The sequence below is a fragment of the Puntigrus tetrazona genome, chromosome 22, assembly GCF_018831695.1.
Source record: "Puntigrus tetrazona isolate hp1 chromosome 22, ASM1883169v1, whole genome shotgun sequence".
In the NCBI taxonomy this organism is placed as follows: domain Eukaryota; kingdom Metazoa; phylum Chordata; class Actinopteri; order Cypriniformes; family Cyprinidae; genus Puntigrus; species Puntigrus tetrazona.
In genome coordinates, this window is record NC_056720.1 from 7,450,283 (window position 1) to 7,467,061 (window position 16,779).

Consider the following 16,779-nt stretch of genomic DNA (forward strand, 5'->3'; position numbering starts at 1 on the left):
CCTCCATCTACTCTCACTGTCGGCTTGTTTTTATCACCACTGAGGAAACGCCTCGCTCCCTGACCTTACTGTCTCGGATTTATGCTGCGTGGGGAAGAAATCTGATCGGGCTCTTCGCAAACATACAGAGGAGATAAACAGAGGTCTGCGGTCTGCAGCACAACATATCATCTGAAAAAAAACAGGAGGAGAACCCAACGCCCTTCCCAGACCGACCATGCATACCTGCCTGGGTTGATGCTCGATAGAGATCAAGGATGCTGTTATGGGTTTGCATGGATAAGTATGGACCATTGATATATTGAGGTGCCTCTCCTGCGCATGTTTTTTTTACTGGATCATAACCTGGTGGTTTTTCAAGACATCAAGTTTGGAAGCTAAATAACCAATGAAACGGGAGCCTGGAAGCCTCAAGCTGGTCTTCAGATGCTTGTAGATGTAAGGCTGCTATGTGATTTATTGATTGCTATACATTCATCGTAAGATGGGGAACGGTTTCTCCAACATTGCTGCATTCCAGTCCCTGCACATTGTGATGCTTGGATTGGATTCGGCCGGTAAAACCACTGTACTGTATCGGTTAAAGTTCAACGAATTCGTCAACACTGTTCCCACTATTGGCTTCAACACAGAGAAGATCAAACTCAGCAATGGCACCGCCAAAGGCATCAGCTGTCACTTCTGGGACGTGGGCGGGCAGGAGAAGTTAAGACCCTTGTGGAAATCTTACAGCCGCTGTACGGACGGTATTATTTACGTGGTGGACTCCGTAGATGTCGACCGACTTGAGGAAGCCAAGACGGAGCTCCATAAAGTCACCAAATTTGCAGAGAACCAAGGAACTCCTCTGCTGGTGATCGCCAACAAGCAGGACCTCCCTAAATCCCTGACGGTCAGCGAGATCGAGAAACATTTGGCCCTCCATGAACTGAGTCCCTCCACCACGTACCACGTCCAACCGGCCTGCGCCATCATTGGCGAGGGTCTCCATGAAGGAATGGACAAACTGTATGAGATGATCGTCAAACGAAGGAAATCTCTTAAACAGAAGAAGAAACGATAGGCAGTTACAGATTTGTAGAGACTTTAAAGGGATAGTTTACCCCCAAAAAATACAACTCTGTCATCACTTACTCACTTCAGGTTGTTTCAAAGCTGTGTGATTTAGCTTCTCCTGTTTTTGTCCATAAAATGAAAGTCAGTGGGGCCCAAAACAAACATTTGGACACCACTGACTGAAAATATCTTATTTTTGTGTATTGTAGAAAAAAGAAAGTTGTACGGGTTTGGGATGACGTGAAGGTGAGTAAATGAGGACAGAATTGTCTTTTTTGGGTAAACTTAATGTTGCCATTAAAGACATGACGGGTTTTTCCTTGGAGTGCAGTATTTGGTAACACTTTACAGTAACTTTCAATAATATCAAAATGCTCAGATCATTAATTAGCGTACTTTCATAGCGTCAAAAACATTCATAAATACTCATATTTGAATCTATATGAACTCTTGAACTGTTCAAGGTGAGGGCTTTAATACAAAGAAAAAATTTAAGATTTATTTGAATATTTGCTTTTTTTTGCAACTTAGCAACTTTGCTTTAACCAATGGCCTGAGGTTGGGGGGCGGGGCTCTTTGTCTTTGTCCAATTGATGCCCGAGTTTGGACAACCTGTTGAAAAACAATTATTTTGCCAGTTCGGTTTTGGTGCTGCTTGTTGCGCAGAAATTACACACTTTAAGCATGTTTCTTCATTATTGAAAGTTACTATTAAGTGTTACTATGAATAAAAAAGTGCTAAATAATATGCTTACATATAGAACCAAAAACATAAATAATAAAAAAAAAATAAAATAGAACTAGTCAATAATATAAAATGCATTACAGTAAGAGAAAAAAAAAATGGGCCGGACCCATGTTGCTGCTTGATATTAACTCGATAAATATTGATAATAATCGCTAGCCTGTGCTTTTAAGAAACCCTATAAGAAGAGTACTTTTGTTATGAAATTATTTCTTAAACTGAATGCCCACAAGCATCTGTATGTGAATTGAAATGATTCAAATTATTATTTTATACAATTATTATGCTCTTCATGTGTAATTAGCAGTGTATTTAACCATAAAATCCCTGCTGCACCAACACAGTTTGTTTTCTTTCTTTTTTTGTCTCTCTTTTTAAAATTCAGTACCCAACAAGCCTCAGCTATGACCTATGGACCCCACAGGATAACATAAATAAAACTAACTAAATAAAACAGTAATGCAGAGATTTATTTATCTATTTAGCTTCCTGTCCAGAACTTTGAGATATAAAATCAAAATTCTAAGATAATATTTAAAAATGATGAGATATAAAGTCCTGAGAAAAAGTCAAAATTCTAAGATAGAACCTCAGAATTCCAAGACATACATTTTTTAAGGTAAAAAATTGCGAAAAGAATTGCGAGAATTCTGTGGGGAAAATAAACGCTACCTTGAGGTTCAATCGGAGGTTACTGTATTATGAAACCATGTAGTAAAAATGAAGACTGTTTATGCACATGATGCCAAAAATATTCAAAATAAATTATACTGAAAAACACGTGTAGCGTTTTGTTGGTGCGCAACCTGACCTAAACACTTCAGAAAAGTCTGCATCCAGCATTATCACGGGCGGAGAGCCTGTTTTCTGTAATTAAAGTTCCCTTTCGGTACAACAGCCATCACCCATAATTCCCTGAGCTGTCAGATCTACATGATTTCACAGCGCTGGACGACATAAATCCCTTTGATTTAGCTCCAGGCGGGCCGAGGCCCACACGTGCTTGCGTTTGAGCGTGGCACACTCTCGGGACCGGGATAATGACCTTTTAGTGCTCAGCGAGATTGAAAATGGATATTAATAGGAGAATTCACCCATTGTGTAATTAGAATAAGCCACAGTGGGCCGGAGAAATCCCTCTGATGGGGGTGTGACGGGGCCTAGAGGAATGCAACACAACACCTGCTGGGGTGGTATACGCAGATGTAAACACTAACACATGGAAACCAAAAATGTACTTTCAGACAAGATCATTTTGATCGCAAGATGTGTCATGCTACACTCTAGTGCTGTTTCAAGAACTCTTGCACTTTTCATTTTAAAAAGGCCTCCTGTGTTATTTGGCATAAAGGAAAATGCAAAGCATTCACAGAAATAAACTGAAAGTTAAAAAAGTTTTAAATCATTTATAAAGAAGTCCTTATGCTGTAATAACACAGAAACACCAATATATATATTTTTATTTAACCATTTTAATTTGGTGCTAAAAAAATAAAATTATATATATATATATCTTCTTCTTTTTGTAGAAAATATATGATAATATCTTATAACATTAAACTATTCCTGTAATGTTGTGATTAATTATTAATAAGATTTTTGTGGAAACCATGATACATACTTGCTCGTTGTTTCTTTTTTTAAATTATTTGTATTATTAAAAACAACTGTTTTCTATTTTAAATGTATTATAATAATAATGGAAATCATTCTAGTAACTTGGTTCGGTTCCTAATTAATAATAATGATTCTTATCAAATATTTTTCACGCCCCAACTATTTTGTGGAAATATAATTTGTATACTTTATTATAATCTTTTATACTTTTTAATACTTAATTGCTGAATAAAAGTATAATTATAGTAGAATATGATGTTTTATTTGAATAGTATTTGGATTTTAATGATGTTTTCATTTTAATAACAGCAGTGTTTCAATTGTAATTGTAGGAATATATATATATATATATATATATATATATATATATATATATATATATATATATATATAAACTGTATGAAATCATCCTCAATACAAAATGATCCTGAACTAGACTTTTCTTTTTCCTTTTTATCATCCCAGACATCCTCATTTGTCATTGACCCATAAACCAATATAGCTGCTATATCTGTACTGCTTCATCTCTTTGACAATCGCAGTAAGTGTGCGCCATAATTTCAGCCACATTAATTACCCATCATCTAAATGAACCCATGGCCTCGAGTGTGAAATACTGGAAAGGTACGTCACAGGATGAAAGACTGGCTCTGAATAATCCAAAAACCCACCGAGGCCACAGGAAAGATGATATAGATAACTCATTTCAGAGCACCTTTCTAAAACCCATGCTGTGGGAATGACAGGCTTTTTTTGGAGCAGGTAATGGGGTCCTATAAATAGAGCTTAATAATTAATGTGGCACCCACTGGAAAGCCTGAGAAAGGCCAGAAAATGGGACGCTCAGCAACGATCGAGCGGTTAGTGTTGGACAATGCATGAGTTTTTTTCAGTGAACTTGCAGTGAATTGGTCGTATTTGTTGTCTTATCATGCATAAAGGCAGGGATTACTCATAATTTTATTTATGGAAATGCAGACAGGGAAATATCTCTGTTCCCAGGGAAACTAAGCGATATCATCAGTAAACAACACTCAAACAAGACTCATGTCAAGACTGCTGCCAGCAACCAGCAGAGAAATAGAAGAAAAAAATAACAAACAATGATAGGTGTAAAGCATTCTTTTGTATTTTTACCCTGGTAACCTTGGTTACCAGTATAATAGCTACTATTACAATAAAACCATAATAAATTAATATAATTATATTTATGCATGTAACTTTATATGTATGCGTGTGACATGTGTGCGCATATATAATTTATTGCTTTGATTATAATTTTTAGCGAATGTTGAATAACTGTGTGGCTTTCATGGCTAATTTAAATAATAAAATGTAAAATAATAAATAAAAAGATACCAAGAAGTGTTAAAATTAAAACGTGACTTTCAGTCATGGCTGCTTAGCAAAAATAATAATAATAAAATAATAAATAAAATACAAATCAAAATAAAATAATCGAATGCCATGGAAATAAAATACAATAAACATAACAAGTAAAATAAAATAAAATAATAATTAAAATAAAGTTTTAATAAAATATATGTTATTTACAATTACTTTGAGAATTCAATACATGCAAAACAGACTATGCACATACTACAACTACTATATAAAAATCTATATTTCATTGCTACCACTTACTTTAATGATATACTACACATATTAATATATACAATCACATTGTTGAGTTGAAGGATTTATTGCTTTTTGGACTCTCTCTTTATACAAACAAGTTATTAAAATGTCACTTATTGCTCTGCACATGTTTTACTCTCAGTAATGAGTTGTTTGAGTAATTGCATGCAAATTGTATGTTTTTACAGAACACAGGAGCCCAAAATGGCCACGAAGGAGCAGGGGAAATATTATCTGCATGTTTGAAAGAAAGAAAAAAAGAATATCTATTTGGGTCATATTGAACGATTTGTCTATTATTAAACCCTTTTCCCGTACGCCTCTATCCCGGTTTTCTGGGTGAATCCATGAAGCTTTCAAAACACACCTGGAGAAGCAGCTCTTCAGTCTTTGTGACTGAAATATTTGGGAGTTTGTTACCCGTCGTGACATGCCTACTCGTGATTGCCGTCTTTTTGTACGACACCTGTTTTAGCCGCTCTTTGCCTTCCGCTTTCAATCCCTTTGTACTTCCTTGTTCTCTTCTCCTCGAAGCGTTGTCTTTCTTTGTCCGCTCACCCATTTTTTCGACTCGTCGTTCGGCGGCTAAATAGATTGAAATAACTGGAGACGTCTACGGTAGCAGAACAGATGCTCTCAGAAACCGAGTAAAGCCCTCTAGAGAAAGAGAGAGGAATGTATTTATACGTTTACCGTCTCTCTCACACACGCTACAGCGGGTCACATGGGAAAGCTGATGGTTCACTGGTCAAATGAACTTAAATGGGGCCTGCTAGTAAGAGCCTTCAGCAAATGGAGCAATCCATGAACACTGTACTTTGGTGAGCTGTGAATCTTGTTTTCGTTGTTCCTGGTGTTTTTTTCGAAATTGTAAATGATTCAAAAATAACATACATTTACTAGAAAGTAATACTTTCGTTTTTATACTTGAAAATTCGCTACTCGCTGTTTCTTTGCAATTGTTCGTGAAGTTTACGAAAACTTGTGGTACGGATAGACTTTTACGTGCATATGTTACGTGATCGCGAAAACTGCGTATCATACGCAATGCAAAAAATTTCATATCAAATGCATGCGAAAACTGCATATTATATGCGTGCCAAACATGTGCATGCCATATATACGCTAAAGTCCTTTTTTATTAGGTTACTATGCAGATTTTCACTGGGCTGAAAATTTACTAGCAGTGGCTTTAAACAGTCGCACGTAAAAAAGTAATGCAAGTTTTCCTTAAAAACCCCCACATGATATCAATGTTTACCTTATTTGTTTAAAGGAATAGTTCACAAAGAAAAATAAATAAATAAAATAAAATTTTTGAAATATCTTGAAAAGGAAGTGTTAATAATTTTCAGTTCTCATGATCTTTCATCAAAACATTCTGCTGATGTAACCAAGATCACAACGAACATGGGAGTGTAATAGTATCCCATAATATAATACATGCACTTATCACAATCCCGACAGATTGTCTTTTTGCCTCTCTGTCTTTTTTCTACTTTTGTTGTTGTGCAGAAACTGATACCTTCCACCTAAACAGAAATCTATCATTCTCCCTTCTGTTCCTGTGCCCTACTTTCTCACAACTTCTTCACCCACCCACCCCCTCTCACCTTCCTGTCATCTTTTTCTGTCTTCCTCTTTCATCCGATGCATCATTCATTTCTGCGCTCATGGATATGGAAGATGCTGCTTTGCCGCCGTGTTTGTTTACTGCATATTGTTGAGAACTGATTAATCCTGCTTAGTAGTTCAATGCCATCAAGTCTCTCTCTCTTATGTTTATCTTCTCATCCTGTGTGGGTGTTTTATGCATTTGGGCCATTTAAATCACACTGTCTGGATTAAGTCTACGGGAATGTGCCGTATATGCTAACATCACTGCTGTCTTAAAAATACAATGGAGCTTTCATGTTTTGTTGTCAGTGCTGAGCTTCCAGGGGATTTGTGTTTTGTTTATGGCACACTGTGCTGCGCCTCGGGCCTTTGTGCTGAAAAAGTCTTTGATTGGCGATGAGGTCATATGACACTAGCATCACATTATGCCAACAATCCAATATCAAAAACCTTGGTCTCAAGCCGTTTCCAATGTATATACAGAGAGGCAGAAGGTCAGAGTGACAGATAGACAGATAAATAGATAGATAAGAACCTGTCCTCCGACCAATATGCCCGTATAGGTCCAAATCCCTGAAATACAACCCTCCATAAGAGCGTATACGATTGCACCCCTATCTGCAACAGGTCCTTTTCGTAGTAATGTCTTGTACTCTTTTATCTGAGTCATAATTTGGGTGTCGTGTAGCTTAGTTGGTAGCTCATTGCGTTGGGTTCGATCCCAGAGAATGCATGTCCTCATAAAATGGATTTGCACCAAAATCATGATTTTGCATGATTTCCGTAAGGGGTAGGTTTAGGTGTGGTCATTGGTCATACAAATTAAACTGAGTAAAATATGCACAGATTGCAGTGAGACTGATGTCATTAAAAAATAAAAACACACAATTTGACTGGTAATGACAGACGCAATTGTTTTGATATAGATAGATAGACTGGCAGACAGAACGATAGACATACAGACAGATGGATGGACTTCAAAATGCCACTAGCTCTTGTAGTCTCATAATTCCACATATGCACAGCTTTAGAGCAAGATTATTTAAGTCTGAGATTTTGTGAAGCAGGAGGTTTAACACTGTGACTTCTGACCTGTAATACCCAGCCTCAACAGACCCCATCTCAAAGGGATTAAACGTTAACACCAGTTTAACATCTGAGGCATTTCAGCTGTTTGCAGAGGCTTAAAGAAAGACCTAACTCCCAACGCTAGTGCCAGGACAGAAATGGAGTTCTCAACAAGGAGGCAAATATTCACCATATGGACATCACTGGACACCACCGGGTCTGTAAATTTGTTCTAACACAGGGAAGGCAGACAAGACAGAACAGTTAAAATACTACTAAATAAATAAGATGTTTTGTGTTCCTGTCAGACACTGTTTTATGATGCCTAAAGGGTCTTGGTCAACGCTATCACTGAGACAGGCCATTAAACTTAGAGCTCTTTGTTACGTAACATACTTGTGACAGGCTGCAGTTCACTGCTATCCCGCAAGGTCACTAACATTTGTTCTCAACAGCACTGTGTGAAAGAATTTCTACAATTCAAGACAAACAACTCCATATTATCTCTCTCTAAAGGCTAACAATCCCAAACTATGATACCGGCCAAGAACAAGAAGGCTACTCTTCAGCATTGGGGAAGGTTACATTTGCATTACTCTAACTGAATACTCTACTTTTACCAACGTGGTCTCATAAAAATAAGTACGTCTGCGCACTTTTTTGCAACACCATTTTTACATACCTTACTGCGTGTTTTTCGCAGTTTCAAAGAGAAATATCTTCTAATAGCATGGCGCTAAAACACATGTAAACCCTGGAGCATTTTCTTATGATGTTGATATAGGTACATATTGCTGTGTTTTTATTACGTTGCTTCAGGTACGTATTGCGTCGGTTTCGAATGCAAATTCCAGGACTGTCGCTAAAAGCTAATGCTCTGTCGTGTTGAAAATATGCCTTACACCAAAAAAATCCCAAAAAACCTACACGATAGCGTTGAAAAATGTAAAACTGATATAATAAGACATTTATTGATGCAACCGTGCCATTTAAACTACTCTGATTACATAACTCATGTTACTTGCAATTACTCTAAATGCTCCAGTTTTCTTTTCTTTTTCAGTTTTTGCTAAATGATGTTGTCACACTATCAAATGTACAAAACATATATTTCAAGCCACTGATAAATCATTTACAGCTCCAACTCCACACTAAATCCATCCTTTTCTTCATTTCTCGTACCATTTTACTCCCCTGCTCCTTCGCACGAGTGCTTGTAAGAGCGTGTTCAGACAGCATGGAGAGTTCAGAGATGGGTTAATCCTTCCTTCCCAGGTGTGTGGCTCCACGTGTCTCTCTCTTTCAGTAGTTTAGAGTGTGCGTTTCTGCAGAAACATGTTTTATCTGCGTCAGAACAAGAGTCTCATCTGAATACTGAAGCTTTGCAGTGCATTTTATTATCACTTTAATTAGGAAAGCAAATGAATCATTTGGCGTACTGTGGTGGGGGAGATGCCATGCGGAAAATCTCCTTTTGATCACCATTTCATCTGGTATTTGGGATATCTCATTCTTACACATACATTCATTCTTAAAACCGCTTATCCCATGTGGGTCAGTCCTACTCATTTGAGAAAAAGGGCAGCTTTATCCTTTGAAAATTTGATTGTGTGTGTATAGATCATTAACCGCTTTTTTTTATTGAAACAGCACATTTTCAAGGAGATGTTGCAGTACTAGCCAAACAAGGTACATAAGACACACTCAACCCTGCCAGCCTCCGATGCGCAATTTGTCCTGTACATCACCATCAAAGCCGAAAGCATTGCATAATGTCAACAATCTGTGAACATGTTCCTCCGGTCTCAATTTGTAGTTGCGTGTTTTCCATCTTAATGCTCAAGACCCTCTTTGGTGGTAAATGTCGGAAAAAAAACGGTGGGGATGTGCAGCTGTTGTTTCTGATGTGGGTTCACTCCTGCTAGTTCCTGGCTGAGTGTCTGAAAAGGTTTGGCGCTGGTGCCAGCACCCATGTGGTGACCATATTCAAAGATTAAACACATACTTTTAAAAGCATGCAATAAAACTGTTAAGCACAAACATATAGGCATGTTAAACTATGTTAAATATCTAATTTCTGAAGGTCAGTGAGTCTAAAATTAAGTAGTGACGTAAAACAGTGCATTTATTTTACTATGCTTCCTGTCAACACACGTCACTGCTCTTTCCAGGCACTAGGTCAATATTAGCATGGTAAGTTACATTGGTCCTCCTGGACGTGAAGTGAGTGCAGCTTGAAGGAGAAAGGAGAAAGATTTTTAGCTGTAGTTTGGAAATGTGACATCTTATTCACTCAGTAACTGACTCTCGGGAAGCCGACAACATGGTAGACTCTTGGTGACAAACAAAACTTTCTCACCGTTTCTGTTTGGTAAAGTGCAACAAAACCCTTATGTTAAGTAAACCCTAATTTATCCTTGCAAGATTATTATGACGGGTAAGATTATTGGAGGTTATCATTATTTTTGGTTAGGTTAACATTATTTTTTTTAACTAAAGGATTTTTTTTTTCCAACCACAACCTGCATTAGGAAATTGAATAATTTACTTTGAGGTCTGGTCCATCTTATTCTGGATAAAAATTATTCACAGGTTTGTCTGACTGAGATGTAAATTTGGGACTCATTTAGTGGTGTCAAATCCTGTTCCTATAGACCCACTGTCCTGCAAAGTTTGGCTCACCAGGAGGCTTGTGACTGTCCCATTGACTGCCAAGTAAATACTGTCAAGGCTTCATAACATTACGGCTGAATTACTGACGGTAGATGGACTATTCTGATGATATCTTTCATACTTTTCTGGGCCTTAACAGTGTTATTTACTTGGCGTAGGTGGAACAGTCACAAACCTAAACTCTTTTCTGAAGACAAACAAAGCTTTTACATGTTTGAAATGACAGGAGGTTAATGACCAATTTCATTTTGGGGTGGAATAACCTTTTTATTCAATAAACCTTGCAAATTTTTGCTTTTGCTTTAGTTCTATGACTTGATGTACTGATGACACAAAACCCAGTACTTGACTACTTTAAATCACTTTGGAACTTACTTTCTGAGCAAGTTCTTGCCCTTGCATGCAGTATACAGTACACCAGGGTACTTGTGAAATTTCGATAAAGGTCCACAGGTTAAGCCATTCATGGTTGAAGCTACCACACAAGTAATATCACTCTCCTTCTCCTGACCTCTCAAATCAGTGTTCTTGGATCATAGAATGAAGGATTACAATGTATTGATGAAACGAAAGGAAAGTACTACTAAAATGAAGAAGACTAAAATTGCATTTATGAAAGGGAAGAGAGCCAAACAGTAATTTATGGTATCTGTGGTAGAGAAACTGATGACTCAGCCTTTAAAAAAGCATTTCAATACATCATAGTGAGTCCAACAGACAACAGATCCAAAGGAAGGACAATTCTTTGAATATGTGGTGTCAAAGAAAAGATCTAAGCCAGCTCTGTAAACTTAAGGCGTCTGCATGTTAACTGTTAGTGTGTTTTAATGTACCATTTCATTAGGAATGGACAGCACCAGGTGGATCGCACATTTACAGCGATTTGCGCTGATAAAGTGAGACAATATGTCTTTCATTGGACTGACGGAACAGTTAATCATCTGTTTGGAATCTCTGTGTGCGTGTGTATCAGTGGTACGTTATAGGCTATCCCAGATGAGGTCAGGAGAGACTGTATCACTGTGTGGAATGTAGAAGGGCAGGATCAAAAATCAATAGTGAAACATTAACGCTTCCATTCAAGCCTGGTCTAAGCATTTTCAAATCAGTTTTTTTTTTTTTTCACCCCTCTGCATATAATATGAAATAATTACATCAGCATATTTCTATCAGAAAAATGATGTTACACTGTCATTTTTAAGCAGTGTTTTTCCCGCCCCTTATCACAACTGGGCTTTTACACTTCTATAATAATCTGTTGTGTTACATCTTGGTGTTCAATTAGAGAACAGAATTTGGGGAAAGCAAGTTTGTAAAGAAATTACATTTTATATATTTTGTTTCACTTGTAGCTTCCAAAAAGTAAAATAATGCAACTTTTATAATACTACTTTGCATTTCCGCAATGATATATGGCAGTAAGCATACAGTGCATATAGATTCCCTGAGGAAGTTCAATGATTTAGGACTGGTCTAAATTAAAAATATGGTATGTCAAGCTTCTCTATTCTTTGGCAAAATACCCAGGCCTAGAACTGTTAAAAAGCTATTACTCCTGGCATCTGTTCCTTACTTTTGGCACATTCACAGAAGCTACCGCATCTCCCACCATGACAAATCACACCTAACGGAAACAACCAGCAGATCGCAAAGCTTAGACATGTCAATTACCATGGAACCCTGTTTTCCCCTTGTTTATCTGTTTGTTTTTCTTGCTATCTCTGTCTCCATCCCTGTCAATTATTTCTGATACGAAACCTGGGAAAGAGGCCAGCGACAGGGAAGAGATGAGATTTGGCGTGCTGATGCCGACAGAATTCAGTGGCACTCTGAAGAAGCGATCCCTGCCTCGAGATGCCAGAAAATAAAAGCTTTAACTGAATTGAACTCTGCAAGAATTTAAGTTACTCCGACAAGAAGCGAGATCTCACAAAAATGCTTTCAGACAGTGGCATATTGCTCTGAAAAACATTACAAGTTTAACTTTGTGCTCTACGTCTGAAATCAGGCTTGACTTAGTCACGAGAGCTCTACCTGTTCAGCATCAAAGCACGTATATCTCCACAAGCTAAGTGACCGGTTATTAAGATGATATGTGGGCAGTAAGATTAAACTGCACATTCATGCAGTTCAGCCAACCAGACACTGTTCCGATAACCAATTAGCTAATCGGAGAAGACAGAGTTATGGGACTCGACTGGAGTTTTCTTTGAACCTCAGCAGGACCAGTTAAGAGTCCAGAGCCCACACTGGCCAAGACTTCATCTCTGCTTGAGAAAATATTAAAAAGACAAGCAATCCAGTGGAGATCAGAAAGGAAAAGAGGGCATTTGGTCTGTCTTTCCATGTGGGGCTGAATTTCATTCGACAGATGTTCTAATTTCTTCAAAGTGGATTAGTTGAGGCAAGAAATCACAAGTTGCCCTCATCTCAATTGATATTTTTGATCCAAATTTTTCTTGTAATGAAATATGAAGAAATGAAATGAAATTTGACTCCTCGTTTGACTTAGATCTCAATGTGCTAATGCTTCGTTTATGTCGGTGTTACCATAATTACAAGATGACTTTCTTAAGGAACAATGTTAGCCATAAAGTTCTTAATTTCTCTAAGAAGCACACTGCTAAACATGCCTGTAAAACCTTATTCATAATGATTATTTTCTCTTGAATTCCAGTTAAAATGTCTAAAAAGAAAATAAATTTATATGGGAATCGTCACTGTATAACAGTAAATCTGATGGCTGTTAATTTTACTTTAACTGATGTGACACTGGTTCTGTTGCCAGTGTTCTTTACAAGAGCTGCACATTGTCTTTTGTAGTAGGCGATCTGCATCAAACAGGAAACAACGACACATCACACTAATGCTATATATATATATATATATATATATATATATATATATATATATATATATATATATATAGCATATACTACAATGGAGTGCACTTTGACCTCCTTTGCTGGGTGTTATATGCCACATTCACAATCTAAAATATATATATATATTTTATATATTATATATATTTCTGTGTTCCTACAGAAAGACTGACTGGATTTGTAGTTACTTTCCAGTGAAAAGGCAGGAACTACTTCTCTAAAATCATACAACACTGAAAAAAGATGTGCACATAATTTTCACGTTTTACTGGTATCTGCCCTAGAACTAGCGTGCTAATCTGGAAATTTCTCCCTAATGAAGCCCTCAGGTTAGTGTTAGCTTACCTAGAAAAGAAATAACTCCTGTCTGCACAGGATGCATGTGCCCAGACACACTGTTGTGTTGAATGTGTTCCCTGCAGCACAATGCGTAATGCTAGAAGGAAATAGAAAAAAAGAACCTATAGCGTCGCAGCATTACTGCATCATAAACCTGTGTGTGCGCGTCTTCATTTTCAACCATGAAATCATTTTAATCGCAGCCGTGCCATAACTGCTGGCAAAGCACTCTCTTTTTCCCACGCTCACAGCTTAATCTACTCCTTCCATTTCCTCTATTGAGCTAAACGGCGGTTTAGCATATTGGCATGTAACAATCAAAGAGTTTATCTTTCTCCTGAGTACTTAACATTGTGCTTTAGCTATACACTCTTGAACCAAGTGTATCTTGATAGCACCACAGTTTTTTAAGATTTTCTATTAACTAGCCATAATCCTTACGCCCTTACATTAACACCCGCCAAATGCGGGTTGATTTTAACTGCGGTGGGTAACAAAGTCACTCCCACTAGCCACTCCGGCGGGTTAAACGTTAAATACAGTAATAATGCTTGTCTGAGACAAGTAGATTTGTTGAAGAGGCGAGTGAAAGAAGAGAATTTTAACTGCACTAAAATTTCGATACGAGTGGTTTTGATTTTATTACATTGGGCGCATGTAAATGGCGATTTATGATAACAAGTAACACCATGCAGCTTGTCTATGCGAGAGAATCTCGCGGAGAAATCAAAACAAATAACGTAACTGCACACAGAAGAAGTTTGTTTTCATATTTATAGCATGCGGCCTAAGCAAAATGACCTGACCAAGGGAGTTAAAACAATAGTTACTACAATAGTTAAAATGAGTAGTTAATATACATTGTAGTTCAGAAAGACTAACACAGCAAAACAGTCACAAACACACAAAACAGTGTTTTGTTAATGAATGATTCACGCTTTTGAAGTTTTGTCAATGATTCAGTTGTCCATTCATAAGGATAGTCACTTGATTATTTCCTGAGTAAATCAGCCGTCTGAATGAGTCGTTTGAAGGCTTCAATGACTTATTAATTAAAATAGTCACTTACTGCCACCTACTGGTGGTTTACTTTTATAGTAGCCCATCTTTTTTCCATCATTTTATATATGCTATATGTATATTTAAACACTGAAATCACACCATTATGCTGATTTCATATGATTGGTAACAGGTAACATTGGTAATATCATTGGTAACATTCTTATTATATAAAGTACAATTATTAATCAAATGTAAGAATTTGCTATGAAAGATTATGCATGCATTTAATACGGTTAGGGAAAATGTATATAAAATGTAACTTCCCAAGAAAAATGTGGCCAGTGAAAATGCTGAGTGGCTAGTAAATTTGGAAAACCACTAGTCACAGTGGCCGGTAAGCAAAAACGTTAATGTCAAACTCTGCCCCAAACAATTCACCATATTTTAGGGTTTTATTATAGTTAAACTGAATTCAACTTAATTTGTGTCATGGCCACATTCAACTAAATTAATCGGAGAATACAATTTAGGTCAAATGTTGTTTACACAACATACACAATACCGTTTTTTGACATTTTTTGTTGGTTTGTTTGTGTGTGTGTGTGTGTGTTTTGGCCATTTATCCACATAGTAATGGCAGTTTGGGGACCTGAAAGTGCAAACTTTAAAAAATGTGTTTCAAGTTTTTGAAAACTACCATTATCATCTCTATGTGAAATACAAGCAGGTGAAAATTATACGCATACTTGCATTTAGTTTTGGATTTTTATTATCTGTATGCAAAACTTTTTTTAAAAATTATTTTTGTTTTCATTTATAGTACATTTATAGTGCTATTTTACTATTTTACTATTTAAGACATTGACTACTACAATTTCAGTAATTAGTACAGTAACTAATTTAGTAATTTTACTATGCAGTGGCCACAGCGATTTTACTTGCTAATTGGTACAGTGGCTAAATTAACTTTACTAAAAAGAGAAAACAATTTAGCACAACATGGCCATGATTTATCTAAAACAAGAGAAGAAAGAGGCTAGTATTGAAATAAAACATGGTAGAATCAGTATAGCATGGCCAATATTTAAACTAAAATGAGGGAACAAGTTAATAAAACATGGCAGTGAATTAAAAAGTTCACTGCCATGGGAAAAATTATTAATTCATGGGCATGGTATCTATTTTATCTACTTTCTACTTCAAATATTCTTCCAATTTTTGCTCTGTCACAACTGAAAGAAAAAAACGCTGCGCTAAACAGTTTGCGCTAATGATTGGTACAGCGCCCTCTGTGGCAACACCAAGAATGCAACATTTAGTTAATCTATTATTAAAAAAACAGACATCCTCATCCTCTATTACGCACCCTGGAAATGTTAGCTACGTCATATATCCCATCTGTTGTCTTCAAACGATAAAATCAAGACGACACAAACCCAAGATAAGTCATATCCTGATTACTAGAGTCTTTCTGAAGTGGGACTGAATAGATTAGAGGGGAAGCATAGCTTGTCATTTTCTTGTGTGTCAGAAAGACACACAACACACACATAGCGTTCAACAAACGGATGCTAATGCAAGAGTGGCTAAATCTGATGCCGAAAAGCACATCAGTGCTGCCAAGTACGTGAACATGCTGAGGCATCTCCTAAGGTTGAATAGATACAATTGAGTTATATAAATATAAAAAAAACATCTCTACAGGGTCAAATCTTCTGTTTGAGACGGAGTAGAAATATCTACAGTAAACATGTCCTGCCCTGCTCTTGCTGTTTGTAAAGAATTTACAGTGCTTAATGACAGACATCAAGACAGGCTGTTGATCGAGTTGTAAAAGCCAAGCATATCATTTGGCTGCTTTGAGGGGGCGGGAGCTGCAAGAGTTTCCTGGTGTGAAGTCCCATCAGGGTGAAGTAGAGACTCAGATCTTTCATCCTCCTGAGGGAGGAGAACAGACGACTGAGAGACTGGGAGTGAAAGGAGAAGTGCTTCTTTCTGCCATACATAGATGGCAGAAAGATTTAAGCCGCAGCGAGAATGAAACATCTAATAAGAAAAGAAAACAGGAATACTGGTCTTGTTGTTAAAGACGATGGAATTTTTTTGGGCCATCATTTAGCTATTTTGGTGCTTCTTATTGAA

At 37.0% G+C, this 16,779-nt stretch overlaps 1 protein-coding gene across 1 annotated transcript; it reads left to right on the plus strand.

Annotated features, from left to right (window-relative positions):
• The first annotated feature begins 464 nt into the window (after positions 1–464).
• arl4ca (ADP-ribosylation factor-like 4Ca) lies at positions 465–3,154 on the plus strand. The gene has a single exon (XM_043223941.1). It carries the CDS (start codon positions 485–487, stop codon positions 1,061–1,063), a length of 579 nt encoding a protein of 192 aa, XP_043079876.1. The 5' UTR covers positions 465–484; the 3' UTR covers positions 1,064–3,154.
• Positions 3,155–16,779: the final 13,625 nt, after the last annotated feature.

Excerpts from the sequence above, each read along its gene's own strand:
- arl4ca (XM_043223941.1), top strand. The coding sequence starts at position 485 with ATGGGGAACGGTTTCTCCAACATTGCTGCATTCCAGTCCCTGCACATT.